Source organism: Gigantopelta aegis, chromosome 15, assembly GCF_016097555.1.
Source record: "Gigantopelta aegis isolate Gae_Host chromosome 15, Gae_host_genome, whole genome shotgun sequence".
In the NCBI taxonomy this organism is placed as follows: Eukaryota; Metazoa; Mollusca; class Gastropoda; order Neomphalida; family Peltospiridae; genus Gigantopelta; species Gigantopelta aegis.
The window spans coordinates 13,323,418-13,339,706 of NC_054713.1; the positions used below are offsets into that span (position 1 = coordinate 13,323,418).

Here is a 16,289-nt window from a genome sequence, read left to right on the forward strand (position 1 = left end):
TTTATGCATAATACATAAGTACTTTAATATTAAACATTTAATTTCTTATCAAATATCTTGCAAAGAAAAGACTTGTAAACATCACAAAACATGTTATATATTTACTGTGAACATCTACTAATGTTAATTTCATGTAAATATTGTATCCTTGTTCTGTGGTTTCCATAGCAGCCATCTGATAGGTAGATCTACCTATGTGAATTTTATGTAAATATTGTATCCTCATTCTATGGTTTCCACAGTAGCCAGTTGATTGACAGTTCTACCAATGTGTATTTCATACAAAAATAATATCCTTGTTCTGTGGTTTTGACAAATATCCATTGTAGAATGCCTGAGCTGACATTTTCTTTTTTATAATAACCGTCCGGAATCCAACATAGCCATCCTGCAAGAAAAAGATTAAAACTGAATAAATGGTCAAACACAAATCACCTCTACACTTCCCCACCATCCCCATTTATACATACCATAACATAAATTGAGTGAAGTGTAAAAATTCAACAACCATTCACATATTAAAAAAACATTCGACAAAATTAAATATCTTGCCTATAAATTAAACTATTATGGTGGTTAACTATTATGGTGGTTAACATTTCAGCACATTTAAAACAACTGCTAACATACATATAGGCCTATCATGATTTTGTGGTTTCAACACTTATTTGTTTAATGACACCACTAGAGCACCTTGATTAATTAATCATCAGCTATTGGATGTCAAACATTTGGTAATTCTGACTCGTCATCAGAGGAAACCCGCTACATTTTTCCTAATGCAGCAAGGCATCTTTTATATGCATTTTCCCCACAGACAGGAAAGCACATACCACAGCCTTTGTCCAGTTGTGGTGCACTGGTTGGAAGGAGAGAAAAAAACAATCAGCTGAATGGATCCACCGAGGTGGTTTGATCCTGCAACGCAAGCATCTCAAGTGAACACTCAACCAACTGAGCTAAATGAGAGAGAGAGAGAGAGAAAGAAAACCTTCTGCTACGACATACTGTGACATACGCTACTATTAAAAACCCAGCATGGGATCTGCGAGAGGCTACTTCAAAAAAGCAGCAACGGATCATTTACATGCACTTTCCCAAAGAAAGTTTGTTTAAGTTTGTTTTGTTTAACGAAACCACTGGAGCACATTGATTAATAAATCATCGGCTATTGGATGTCAAAAATATGGTCATTCTGACTAGTAGTCATAGAGAGGAAACCCGCTACATTTTTCCTGATGCAGCAAGGGATCTTTTATATGCACTTTTCCCAGACAGGAAAGCACATACCACAGCCTTTGTCCAATTGTGGTGCACTGGTTGGAACGTGAAAAAAACAATAAGCTAATAGATCCACCGAAGTGGTTCAATCCTGCGACACAAGCACCTCATGCGAGCGCTCAACCGACTGAGCTAAATCTGGCCCCACTTTCCCATAGAAAGAACAGTAACAGCCTTTAATGTGCCAGTCATGGGTTGGGATGAAAAAGCAAAAGAAGTCTTTTGAGGGTGATCGATACTGTATATTTGCCAATTGCAAATTTTGAAAGCAGTTGGCAAATTTTATTTCAATTTAACCAAATAATTTTGTGTAATAATTGACATTTTGTTAAAAAAAAAAATGGTTGATTTCTGCCAATTGCAAATTTTGAAAGTAGTTGGCGAATTTTATTTCAATTTAGCAAAATAATTTTATGTAATAATTGACATTCTGTTAAAAAAATAATGGTTGATTTCTGCAAGTTTTAAAGTTTTAATAGATATTGTGTTGAAATTTTCTGTTCACACAGAGCTAACCCTGCAAACAGTAACTACTTTTACCTTGCATTTGATCAGCAAGAGTTGTCTGTCTTTGGAAAAGACCGGCGTTCCTGGTGCAGCATTCACAGCCAATCTGTTGGTCATATCTAGAGCAGGAAGAAAGGAATGTTTTATTTAACGACACACTCAACACATTTTAATTATGGTTATGGAATCTTTTTTTGATAAGAAGCAAGGGATCTTTTATATGCAGCAGCCTACAAACAGCTGTGGCACTTAACAATGTTTCGTGAACACCTGTCATTGTCCTGTGTTGTGAACATTTGTTATACTCCGGTATCATGTTACATGTGTATATGCATGCTTACTGCTTACCTTGCACAAGTACTGGATCCACCATATCCAGTAATTTGACTGGTGAATCCTTCCAGTGACTCTTCAATGGCATCTGGAATATTAACAACCATTACATTATACAAAACACACCAAAACCACATAACAATAAAAACTTATCGGATAATTCCATATATGAATCGCAGTTTGTTTAAAAAACCCAAAAAAACAACTGAAAAACACAGTTAATGGAAATAATGGAAATAAAGGACATATTATGGCCACAAATGCCCTTAAAGGGACATTCCTGAGTTTGCTGCATTGTGAGGTGTTTCTGACTAATGAATTATTTCTACGATTAAACTTACATATTAAATATATTTTCTTGTTTAGAATATCAATGTCTGTATATTCAATGTGTTTCTAGTTGTCTTAATATTTGTAATAAGCCCAAACTGGATTTTGTCTTCAAATAATTTCGTACGTACGAAAAAATCTTTTTTTAGGAAATTAAATTAAATTTAACCTAGTACAAATATTAGAACAATCAGAAACACGTTTAATATACAGCCACTAATATTTTATACAGAAAAATATAGCTGATATGTAATTACAATCGTTAAAAAGTCTCTGTTAGTCGATAACATCTTAAAAATTGCAGCAAACTCAGGAATATCCCTTTAAGTAAACATGGCATTTTAGATTTTTTGCATAATTTTAATCAACATTAATTGATCTAAAATGCATAAAAATTAGAAAAACCCACGGAAATAATATTTTCAAATATGAACTTTATTTTATGTATTTATAAAACATTTAAGTGAAAATATGTGAGTAAAAATTATAAACTTGTACCCACTCAACATGGGTTTTTTTCTAAAAAATTAATCCAGTAATCAGAAGGTTAAACAGCTTTTCATTTTTTTAAGCCATAATATTTCATTCAAATCTATTTTTCAGGTTTAACACTGATGTAAGAGATAAGAAAAGGGAAGAATTATTTTACATATTTCTTGTGGGTTTTGATGCGTTAAATTGATTTAATATTTTTCTTTTTAAAATTATTAATCCCAAATATTAAAATTAGCATAAACCCATACTTACTATTTCCCCAACTGCCCGGTACAGTCGATCTATCTCCACAGACGTCTGTTGATGCCATCTGATATGAGCCGCACTTGCTTTTAACTTGTGTGCTGAAACAACAACAAAATAAAAATTATATGAACTTTTTTTTGGGTTTATTTCGTGATTTTTAAATTTCCGTTTCATTCATTACAATATAACGTCATCCCATTGGTCCAGACATAGCAACATGAGTTTGTTAATTTCTCGATGAATGTAAAAACTACGTTGTCTGGGAACATCATATCTGATGACATCATTTTATATGGGCAAGTTGTCTTGTTGAGCATTACTGTTTATGAACCAAAAATAATTTTAAATAAAGTTTTAGTGTTATTATTAGCAAGTATGATTCAAATTTAATTAAAAAAAGTATTGTCTGTTATTTCTTTTACGTTCATCCAGGTATGAAAAAAAAAAATTCATCCACAAACTTATGTGAGAACGACTTAATTAACTACACTACTAGAGCACATTAATCATCGCCTATTGAATGTAGTCTTCAGAGGAATTTCGAAACCTGCTTAATATTTTCCATTAGTAGCAAGGAATCGTTTATAAGCATTTTCCAAATAAGGTTTAAGCACGCTGTTCTGGACACACACCTCAGCTATTTGGGCTGTCTGTCTGTCCAGGATAGTGGCTTTGTTGTCAGTTGGTTAGTGGCTACTCGGAGAGAAGAGGGTGCAGTGGCCTTACACCTACCCATTGCCTGTGGGAAGCACAAATAAAAGATCCCTTGCTGCTAATCGGAAGAGTAGCCCATATAGTGGCGACAGCGGGTTTCCTCTCAAAATCTGTGTGGTCCTTAACCATATGTCTGACGCCATATAACCGTAAAAATAAAAATGTGTCGAGTGCGTCGTTAAATAAAACACTTCTTTCTTTCTTTCCTACCCATTGAGCCCTTAAGAACTCGCTCTGGGTTGGAGCCTGTACCTACCAGCCTATAGTATACCAAATGTGGGGAACGAAAAAACACCAATGGGTTCGCCTAGGTGGTTTGACCCTATGATCCAAGCACCTCGGGCGTGTACTCTACCAACTGAGCTGAATCCCATCCCTAGTGAATACCAGAAATGGGATCTTTTGTATTCCCACAGACAGGACAGCACATATCACAGCCTTTGATATACCAGTGGGGAAGACAAACAGAGAATGAGTTCACCAAGGCAGTTCAAACGTACGTGACCAGCACTTCAGGCAAGCGTTCAACTGACTGAGCTAGATTCATTCCCCACCCCACGAGAAACAAATAAAAAAATATATATATATAATGTGATATTGTAAAATGTTTGTTTTGTTTAACACCACAACTAGACAACATTGACATATTAATGATCGGCTACTGGATGACAAACATTTGGTAATTTTGACATATAGTCTTAGAGAGGAAACCCACTATATTTTTCCAGTAGTAGCAAGGGACCTTTTATATGCACCATTCCACAGACAGGATAGCACATACCACAATGTTTGATATGCCAGTCATGAAGACCCAGCTCTCTATATTGTGAATGATTTGGTCGCATATGCGACAGTTTTTTTTCATTTGGCAACTAAAACATTTCATACTATCTATATAAAAATACAAGTAGGCGCCATCTGGCTTCTAGAGGGAAAATTTCTCACTCCAGCCAGTGGACTGGTACATCAAAGGCCGTGGTATGTGCTATCTTGTCTATGGGATGGTGCATATAAACTATCCCTTGCTGCTAATCGAAAAGAGTAGCCCATGAAGTGGCGGCAGTGGGTTTCCTCCCTCAATATCTGTGTGGTCCTTAACCATATGTCCAATGCCGTTATAACCGTAAATAAAATGTGTTGAGTGCATCGTTAAATAAAACATTTCTTTCCTAGAGGGAAAAGTTAACGTGGAGGGCTGAGACCTTTAAAAGTAACTTACCCAGAGTAACTCCATCTGTTGGCTGTTCGTATTCAGCGTTCTCATAAGACGCCAGGTTCGACAAGCAATCAATAAGCTGGTAAATAAAGTGAAAACTATCACCAGGTTTCTGCCAGAGGGTAAAGCCATACCCAAATGTTTTGCAGAATTTTTGACAAAATTAATTACTCTTATTATTACTGTATTATTTTCTTAATCCTAACCCTAAACTTAACCCATTTTCTTTCTGGGGGAGGCCCCCTTCATACCCCCTGTTGACTGTGGTTGCATTCAATTCCATAGCGCCATACCCAAAAATTTCTTTCTGGCAGAAACACTAATCAGAGAACTTATACCTCATACCATCAAAAGTATATTGAGTGGGTTTTTTTAAATTAATAATTCCAGTGCGACTTGATGTATATGAAAACAAAGAAACATAAAACTGTTTTGGAAATAACAAAAATATTGTAAAATCATTTGTCAGGATATAAATAAAGCAACAATACCGGTACTTACTTTAGTAAAGAAATGTTATCTGCTCATAAAGTTCAAAATGATTAATTCTCAATTTTGTTTTCCTACACATATACAGAATGAATCTCCAACTAGCAGAAACAGATTAAAAGAGTAATCAAAAACAGATTACTACGATAAACTAATTAACTTACACTGTCTATTATATACCAATCCAAGTACTCAATTTATCATATTGGAAAATTTTCAAATACAGTAAGGTGGGTACGAAATCTAAGGTGGTCTGATTAAATTATGAACATGGAAACTGAAGCAACCAAAATGGAGGAAGATATCAAAACTAAATTTTTAAATGAGCTTTTTGATGAAATAATAATCAATTCAATTTAATTTGCATCTGGTAAACAGCCAATTAAACCCTGCCTTGGTTGGGGCATGAATTTATTCTTTTCCACTCTGTAACATTTGGATAGTGTCCACGACAGGCATGGTTGAATGAAGGTTGATTGAGACAGGGGATTGGTTCAAATAAGTTGTAAATCAAACCTACCACCTGCGCACCCTGTCGGGCAAGCATCTCACTAAGCTGGCAGGAAGTGACACGGGGTGGGACTGAGACTTCTTTCTGCACCAGCAGCGACCCAACATCAAATCTGAAAATGAAAGTGAAAGTAAGTACATAATGACCAGTCTTGGTGTAGTGGTTAAGCCATCAGACTTATGGTTAGTAGGTAGTGGGGTCGTGTCCCAACTGAGGCAATTGGGGATTTTTCATTTCAGTACCAGTTCCAGCCAGTGCTCCACAACTGGCTAAAAAAAAGCTGTGGTATGTACTATCCTGTTTGTGGGATGGTGCATATAAAAGATCCCTTGCTGTTAATCGAAAAGAGTAGCCCATGAAGTGGCGACAGCAGGTTTCCTCTCTCAATATATGTGTGGTCCTTAACCATGTCCGACGCCATATAACTGTAAATAAAATGTGTTGAGTGCATTGTTAAATAAAACATTTCCTTTCCTTTCCAGTACAAGTTCCAACACAGAGTTAGTATACAGCTGAATGCTCAACTGACAGCAAGCATGCAGCATGAACCTATCGTGTAGTCCCGTACCGAAAGCGAAATACTGCGGTTTCACCATTCATTGCGTTAACACCATCTACAGTTGTGTGATGTTCAAACACAAAAAGCACTTGTTGTGGTTCGAGAGACAACGACTGGGATGTGGAGGTGGACAGTGAATGAAGTTGAAAGAAATAAAACATTCCTTCCTTCTTTGTCTCTGTGATACACATAGGATATATAGCTAGGTTTAAGATCAATTACTGTTTTTGTGGGAAATCCAACTTACATAAGGTTCTGTTTTGAGGGGTTTCACTGAATATAATTTAAAGGTGGGTGGAGATTTTTTTATTATCCACAAACCGTTTTGGCCTAAGCTTCATGATGGAAATCCCCGTCACCTCATCGCCGTTTAGTATGGTGTGAATAATGGGGGCCGATCCTCGCCACCGTGGTAAGAGACTGGGATGAACGTTGAGAATACCACTGAAATTATTAATACAAATAATAACAAATAAAAGATAAATTTTTGATAGGGAAGCAACCTATTTTATGTCAATAATTTCAGTTTGGTTTGAAGTAAGAAGAAAAGTATAAGAGTTTTGGAAATAACAAAAGAATACAATTTGTGTGTGCAATTTAGAAAGCAATCAGCTCAGAAATAAATAACTTGTAGTAAATTACATAGTATGAAAAAAGGTGTTCACCTGTTGGAAGGACTATAGTTATAAATTTAATCCCTTCTTCAGAAAGGCCATGTGGCCAAAACTTTAATTAGAGTGTTTATTTGTGTATGTCGAAATAATACTATATTTTAAAAATCAAATTCTAAAGCAGTTCACATAGCTACTTTACAGGGACAGACCCTACTTTCAACCCGTGAAGACTAACACTAAGTTTAGTTAAAGGGACAGACCCTAGTTTCAACCCGTGAAAACTAACACTAAGTTTAGTTAAAGGGACAGACCCTAGTTTCAACCCGTGAAAACTAACACTAAGTTTAGTTAAAGGGACAGACCCTAGTTTCAACCCGTGAAAACTAACACTAAGTTTAGTTAATCTACAAACATGTCACACATTTGGATAAAGTTGCAATTGGGTGAAACATAAGTATTTGACTTTGGAATGGTGAGATACCCTCTAAAAATAGACTAAAACTTGACTCCATAACTGTTTCTTCACAGATGCATGTGCGTTTTCAAAAAGATGAGAAATGCATTTTGTGATATTAAAAACACCAGGATGACCAAAAACACTTAAAATTTTTCGGAAATGGATAATCTAAACAATAAAATCTAAGTAATGTATGATTTCAGTTATCAAAAATGACTCTTAATAATAAAACATATGCCTTAGTGTTTAAAAACTAGGGTATGTCCCTTTAAGAACAATATTAAAAATGTCCTACTTTAGAGCATGTACCAGTACAAGTAAATATCTACATGGTCTCTTGTCATGCTTTTTTCTCCCCTTATTCCCCCGAGTTATTTTGTGTACAGTGCAGGGCTCGACCTTAGCAGTAGCCCGTGGTGTTTTGGCTACCAATTTCTCACTCGGGCTACCAGATATTTAAATCTGGTAGTCCGCCGGGCTACTACATTTTTTTTTGCACCTCCAATTACTCTGCAATCAAGATGCTTAAACACCTAAAAAATCATCATAAAACGTTTAAATAAAAATAGTATCTTTTTTTTAAAGTTTATTAAAATTATGGGCTACCAATTTTACTGAGGGCTACCAGATTTCATAACCTGGAAGCCGGTGGGCTACCACTGAAAAAAATTGAAGTCAAGGTCTGCCTGAGTGTTATACAACAGTTGAACTTGATACTAAACAAACCTTACTGTGGAAAAGAGCTGATCAGTTGGCCAGGAATGAGATGACCAAATGACGCTAGGACACCAATGTCATAGTCGTTAGCTAGAGAACGAACCGGCCACGTGAATACAGGGAGACCTGCGGTGTCCGCATAGTTTCTAACGGCTGTCTGAAAAGATAGAGACGGAAAGGAATAATTAATGACAGCCAAACACTGGCTTTGAATTAAGCAACGTTCACATCACATCAACTAATGGAGGTCCATTTCCAAGGAGTGGATCATTCATCTCAATATCATCATCCATGTCTATGATATCCATACAAAAAGAGTCTTTATCTGTGATTATTATCCATATGGTTCGACATAACCGAGTTAATAATAATCATACGAAACACACGTGTAATAACAAGTGTTATTATCCACATGGTTCGACATAACCGAGTTAATAATAATCATACGAAACACACGTGTAATAACAAGTGTTATTATCCAGATGGTTCAACATAACCGAGTTAATAATAATCATACGAAGCACACGTGTAATAACAAGTGTTATTATCCACATGGTTCAACATAACCGAGTTAATAATAATCATACGAAGCACACGTGTAATAACAAGTGTTATTATCCCCATGGTTCAACATAACCGAGTTAATAATAATCATACAAAACACACGTGTAATAACAAGTGTGATGATGTAATTTTGGGAAGCGACGTCATAACATGATGTTGCTTCCCCAGGCCTAGCTCAGACTGTGCATTTGAAATATGACGTCATATCGTCGTCTCCTAGTTTTGAGTTGGGTCTTGTTATTCATAAAGAAAACAACAATAATAATATGGATAATAAAGAAATTATTACACCTGCGTGAGTCATACTGATTTTACGAAACTCATGTCAGGATTCATGTATTACCCTCGCTCTCGCTCGGGCAATACAAAAATCCAGTACGACACACAAGCTTGTTTAATAATCTCTATTAAATATTTGTTGCATTTTTAATTAATTTAAAAAAAGAAAAAAGAATGAGCATTCTGAGTACTGCTAGTGCTAAAGCAGTACATGTTACCGACTGGGCCCCCAACATATTTTCTTATCTCCAAAGTTCAAGGGCCATAACTCACTGGAAAATATAATATCTGAAAAACTATATGCAGGACAGGACAGATATGAAACCCGTAGTGGACAGCAACATTTTCATTTTTAACCAGACTATTTATTAAATATATGTGGCCGAGTGCATAAAGCACCCTCACACAAAAACTACACAAGTTCGATTTCGATTATATTCTTTAATCCAGGATGATAACATATAGACAATGTATATGAAAAGGAGAGTTGGCCCCAAACGTCTTTCTCTCTCGGTCTCTCTCTCTCTTTCTCTCGGTCTCTTTCTCTCTCTCTCCCTGTCTGTTTCTACTTTTGTGTTTCCCACTCACATACACGTTTGTGCTCTCTCTCTCTCTCTCAACCATCTTTCACCCCAGTCACACTGATAACATCACACACACACACCTGACCAATACTGGCAGACAATTACTGTCCCGGGCTCCTTAAGATAACCCCAGTGAGTGTTTACCATATATTAATGTCCCAAGTGTCTTGGAGGAACTTCCCCAAGTACCTTAAGTCTAAATAAAGAGAAATAAACCTCAAGACACCTTAGTGGTGTTTATGCATGTTTAGTATAATAAAAAATTATGCTGGGCGCTTTAGATGAAACCCTCACATATAACAGAATTACCTTTCCTGGATTGGACACAACATCCAGAGCTTCAACAATGGAATCTGTTGAACTCAATCTGAAAAACAAACAACCACAAGAAATAAAACACAATATTGTACAGTGAAACCTCTCAAAACCAGACCCTCAGTAAACTGGAATTCCCTCAAAACCAGACATTTTTCTCGGATCTTTGAAAAAAAAAGAAAAAAAGTAAAGAACTTAACCTGTCTAAACCGGATACCTATTAAAACCAGACATTTTACTTGGTCCCAAGGGTGTCCGGTTTAGAGGGGTTTTACTGTACAAGTGATAAATTATTCTTGTACAGCAAATCATACGGACTCAACACAATTTAAAACATGTGATTTAAAACTGCAATCTGAACAAAACTTATTATTGAACCATTTAAAATGGATCACCCATATATTTAGTCAAAGAGTAGTTTTGTTTGTGTCTTGCATTAGTGGTAAAATGGGATGTAGCACACTGGTGTGATGGGTCACAAGATTGATTGCTCTGGATGGTCCTGGGTTCCTCCCCTCACCCCATCCCTCATCCCAACAAGTGTCCAAGACTGGTACATCAAAGAAAGAAGTGTTTTATTTAACGACGCACTCAACACATTTTATTTACAGTTATATGGCGTCAGACATATGGTTAAGGACCACACATATTTATTTTTAGAGGAAACCCGCTGTCGCCACATAGGCTACTCTTTTTACGACAGGCAGCAAGGGATCTTTTATTTGCGCTTCCCACAGGCAGGATAGCACAAACCATGGCCTTTGTTGAACCAGTTATGGATCACTGGTCGGTGCAAGTGGTTTACACCTACCCACTGAGCCTTGCGGAGCACTCACTCAGGGTTTGGAGTCGGTATCTGGATTAAAAATTCCATGCCTCGACTGGGATCCGAACCCAGTACCTACCAGCCTGTAGACCGATGGCCTAACCACGACCGGTCGGTACATCAAAGGCTGTACTGTCTTATCTATGGTAACATGGGGCAGGATGTAGCCCAGTGGTAAAGCATTCGCTTGATGCATGATCGGTCTAGGATCGATCCCCATCGGTGGACCTATTGGGCTATTTCCTGTACGTTCCAGCCAGTGCTCCACAACTGGTGTAACAATGGCTGTGGTATGTACTATCATCATGTGGGATGGTGCATATAAAAGATCCCTTGCTGTCAATCGAAAAGAGTAGCCCATGAAGTGGCGACAGCGAGTTTCCTCTCTCAATATCTGTGTGGTCCTTAACCATATGTCTGACGCCATATAACCGTCAATAAAATGTGATGAGTGCGTCGTTAAATAAAACATTTCCTTCCTTCCTTCTATGGTAACATTTCTTGCTGCTTTTCTAGGAGCAGCCTACGTGGCTGCAATGAGTTTAATCACATTCTCTCTATCGACCAAATGGTGAAATAAACATACATGTATATTAGACACTAAGTAGCTGTAGTTTAAAATGTGCTGAGGTGTCATTAAATGAACATTCCTTTCCTTTATTTTGCATAAGGAAATGATGCTGTATGGTTGTGGCAAGACTATAGGTTTAACAGCTTCTACTGACTTGAGTTTGCAGCCATTACATAAGACATTTTTGACTAACACTAGTAACAGCTTATCAGATGACTAAAATTACATATTAAATACATTTCCTTTTGGAATACCAGTGTGTATATACTTAATACGTTTGCACAGTGACATTGTTCATTTTACTTCCTAATAACACACTTTCCATATGTACAAAATTACTGAAAAGTTAAAACCACTTTGAGCTATTACAAACACTAGGACGACAACAAACACCTTGTTTATACAAATTCTGATGTATTCTAAAAAGGTAAATATCTTTAATATTTAATGTAAGTCATAAAAAAGGGCTCTGTTAGTCTTAAACATGTTACAAATATGGCAGCAAACCTAGTTTCAGTCCGTTAAAATGAAAACGAAGTTTAATTAATCTACAAAACTTGTAACACACATTTGGGTACAGTTATAACTGAGAGAAGATATTTGATTTTTAAACAGGGCAACACCGTCTAAAGATAACTACAGCTGGTCTCTATAGCCATTAACCGGCCTCGGTGGCATCGTGGCAGGCCATCGGTCTACAGGCTGGTAGGTACTGGGTTCGGATCCCAGTCGAGGAATGGGATTTTTAATCCAGATACCGACTCCAAACCCTGAGCGAGTGCTCCGCAAGGCTCAATGGGTAGGTGTAAACCACTTGCACCGACCAGTGATCCATAACTGGTTCAACAAAGGCCATGGTTTGTGCTATCCTGCATGTGGGAAGCGCAAATAAAAGATCCCTTGCTGCCAATCGGAAGAGTAGCCCATGTAATGGCGACAGCGGGTTTCCTCTCAAAATCTGTGTGGTCCTTAACCATATGTCTGACGCCATATAACCGTAAATAAAATGTGTTGAGTGCGTTGTTAAATAAAACATTTCTTTCTATAGCCATTACTTCTCATTTTGAGGTTTTGCAAAATCATGGATGGTCAGAACCACTTTGGGTGTACGAAAATTAATATTCTAAATAATAAAATGTAAGTACTTCTAATTTAAATTATCAATAAACGGCTTTAATAGTGAAAAATATGTTGTAGTGTTTAAAAACTAGGGTCTGTCACTTTTAAGACAATTACTTGTTTTCATTTAAGATCCTCAGAATTTCCACTGCAAAGTCATCTGTTCCGAAAAAGAGAATCTTCCATTGTTTCTCTTGTCCGGAAATAGTTTTTGTCGAGTATGTTCTGGCACATGTTAATGAACAAAAGCATCCACGTTTTTGTGAGCACAACAAATGATTCTTAGTTCTGTTGTGATGTTGGTGATGCGGTTTCCATGGTAACTGTGACTTACACCCTTTGTTGTGAGTATTTTGACAAAACTGAAATTCCAAACACTGTTTGATCCATCTAGAATTATTACACTTCCATCTAGAATCCAAAGCTGATTCAGTTTTATTGTAGAAAATATTTCTTAAGTGTTCATTCTGTGATCTTTGCATTACAAAACGTTCTGAAATTCCATCAAATTGATGATTGTTTTTATTATCATTCACATTTTGACAATTCTTTTTGCCACCATCTGTAGTACACATATTAATATTTCTATCAGTAATATGACATACATGTAATTCTGTTGTTCCAAAAATAGAACAATCTCCTTTCAAGCCTAATGGTTTCTTTTCTGCTATAACTGTTTCCTTGGAAACAGTGTCAAACTGCCGATTTCGGCTTCCAACATTTTTATCACATGAAGAATTGTTTTTCAAACTGATACAAGATAAGGAATTGTATCTTATATGCAGAAAATAATCACAGGTGTTTTGTAAACCCAGTTTGTGTTTTCCAATCAGCTTTAACAATAATGGGTTCGAAGTTGAAGAAAAATATGATGTGGGTCTAAATATTAACATGATTCTGAAAAAGAAAAATATTACATTATTATTTCTTATCGATTCTATGAAGCGTGATTTCACACGTATAAAACATTGAGGGTTATATTGGGGTTCAAAAACATAAACTGATTTTCACTTTCATTACTGATATATGGTACTTTTAATTTTAGAATGTAATTGTTCACCACGTAACCAATTGTGGGTTCTCGTCATTTTAAAGTTGCGTAACCTACAAGCAAACAGAACAACGGTTCTCGTAAAATATTGTGCCCTGCACTATTGTTCTAGGTGTAGCTTATTTTTGTGCATTCAGATCAGGGATTCGAACCTACTACCGACAGAACTTATATATTGTAAACAAGTACAACATTTTAGCCCATGAGGTCAAATATCTTACTTATAAACCTGATACTAGTGACTTTAATGTAATCTGGAAAAACAGGGCGAGGATTGTCAGAAACGGGGCGAGACGTAGCCCAGTGGTAAAGTGATCACTTGATGCACGGTCGGTTTGGGATCGATCCCCGTCAGTGGGCTCATTGGGCTATTTCTCGCTCCAGCCAGTGCACCACGACTGTTACATCAAATGTCGTGGTATGTGCTATCCTGTCTATGGAATGTGCATATAAAAGATCCTTTGCTGCTAATTGAAAAGAGTAGCCCATGAAGTGGCAACAGCGGATTTCCTCCCTCAATATCTGTGTGGTCCTTAACCATTTAACCGTAAATAAAATGTGTTGAGTGTGTTGTTAAATAAACCATTTCCTTCCTAAATCAGAGATCCAAGATTACATATTTAGCACATGCATCAAGCTTAATTAGTTAATGCCAGCTTTTTAGTGCCGACGATTTACTGACTGAATCGTTCTGGTTAGGTCAGAAAAGATCCTTTCATTTTGGGTCATTAGTTATGTAAATATTCTTTCCTATTTTGACCAATATTATTATTGTATAAAAAACACATAAAATAAGTTAATTTAGCAGTCACCAATTTTATTATTATTTTTTTAATGAATTTAATGAATGGAGAATGCATTCGGAACTGCAGATTCAATAAAAATAATTAACTCATACCAAAGTTTTTCACCTACACCTCCTCGTACATTCTCCACTGACTATTTATTATGCCATAATTTATGGAGCTATCATAGTATCAATACATTATTCAGTTTCACGTTTCCTCAATCAATACACAAGGAAGCAGTTCGATTTTGGACATAAAACAAATTCTAAAACCTTTGTCATTGACTTCTTGAAAGAAAGAAATAATCGAGACAATAATATCATTCTAGTAAATTAGCCATTATTATTATTTCTGTCGGTTAAAATCGAATCAACTTTCTATCACACAAACGCACATGTATGTAAACCTGATTACATTATTTCGATACTTTTAGAGTTATTTCCCTTTGACTGTTGTTTATGATTGAGTAACCTTCATTAAAGGGGCTTTATCGGTTGTTTCTCACACACACAAAAAAAGAAAGAAAACAAAAAGAAGAAAATATACTCGCTTGAGGTGCATGGGTCGTAAGATCGAACCTTCTCGGCAGACACAACCATGATTGGTATATCAAATGCTGTGGTATGTGTATCTGCCTGGGTAAAAGTCCATGAAAATGTCTGTCTAGCCCTCTACAGAGTACTCTAGCTAGCTATATTAATCCATTAGGAGACATTCCTTCTCAGCAAGACCCTTTATATATATATATATATATATATATATATATATATATATATATATATATATATATAAATACAATTTAAAAAACACCCCAAGCAATCAAAAACAACCAAACATTAATCTCCTTAATGTTAGGCCTATAAATAAGTTATCATGGGCATTCAAAGTTGTACTAGTATGCCGTTTTCATATTCCAGTTGATGCTCCGATACTGAAATATCAAAGTCCATTGTATGTACTGTCCTGACTGGTCAAAGACATCTTGCTGCTAATCAGTATCAAGTCAGTGGCAGCATCAGGTTTTATTTCATTGTTGAGATTGAGTGACAAAATATTTCTCACTTCTAGAATATAAAAAGGCATGGTATGTACTGTCCTGCCAATGGGAAACTATAGATAGGTTACTCATAATGATGTAGCTGTATGTAGTCTTTCTTCACCATGACCAAAATCCAGGTGAGCTGAAGATCACTCTTCTGAACTGGCGCTGGTGAGCAATCACATCAAGTTTCATATAAAATGTTATTGCCAGGTGATCAATTTGCCAACCTCTTAAAACTTTGAGGCGAGTATGGAGGGGAAGTGACAAAGGAGGGATGTAGCCTAGTGGTAAAGTGCTCGCCTGATGCTCAGTCAGTTTAAGATCAATCTCAGTATGTGGATCCATTGGGTAATTTCTCGATCCAGCCAGTGAACCACGACTGGTATATCAAAGGCTGTGGTATGTGCTATTCTGTCTATGGGATGGTCCATATAAAAGATCCCTTGCTACTAATGGAAAAATGTAGGATTCCTCTGTAACACAAAATATCAGAATTACCAAATGTTTACCATCCAATAGACGATGATTAATAAATCAGTGCTCTAGTGGTGTCGTTAAACGAAACAAACTATAACTTATGCTGGCAAACATTGATGTGGTAGCAGCAGGTTTCTCCCAATCAAATGTCAAAACAGTAGTAGGTCTCCCTCCTTTCTCAAGTGTTGCATTCAGCTGTCAAGT

General features: G+C 36.4%; 1 protein-coding gene across 2 annotated transcripts; it reads right to left on the minus strand.

The window, feature by feature from the left end:
- LOC121390782 (methionyl-tRNA formyltransferase, mitochondrial-like) lies at positions 1-15,063 on the minus strand. 2 transcript variants are annotated; one of them, XM_041522707.1, is made up of 11 exons: positions 14,839-15,063; positions 12,845-13,624; positions 10,206-10,263; positions 8,484-8,626; positions 7,003-7,125; positions 6,132-6,234; positions 5,126-5,201; positions 3,199-3,290; positions 2,137-2,209; positions 1,822-1,907; positions 1-388 (listed from the first exon to the last, which is right to left on the minus strand). In XM_041522707.1, the coding sequence occupies exons 2-11, from the start codon at positions 13,618-13,620 to the stop codon at positions 278-280; spliced, it is 1,641 nt and encodes a 546-aa protein (XP_041378641.1). In that variant the 5' UTR covers positions 13,621-13,624; positions 14,839-15,063; the 3' UTR covers positions 1-277. The 2 variants fall into 2 exon arrangements, with proteins under 2 accessions (XP_041378641.1, XP_041378640.1); XM_041522706.1 differs by having other exon boundaries at positions 14,677-15,063.
- Between the last annotated feature and the right edge of the window lie 1,226 nt (positions 15,064-16,289).

Excerpts from the sequence above, each read along its gene's own strand:
- LOC121390782 (XM_041522707.1), bottom strand. The coding sequence starts at position 13,620 with ATGTTAATATTTAGACCCACATCATATTTTTCTTCAACTTCGAACCCA. Across the intron at positions 7,126-8,483 it reads CTGATCAGCTCTTTTCCACA|TGGTATTCTCAACGTTCATC; the intron begins GTAAGGTTTGTT and ends TAATAATTTCAG. Across the intron at positions 6,235-7,002 it reads ATGAAGCTTAGGCCAAAACG|ATTTGATGTTGGGTCGCTGC; the intron begins GTTTGTGGATAA and ends TTTCATTTTCAG.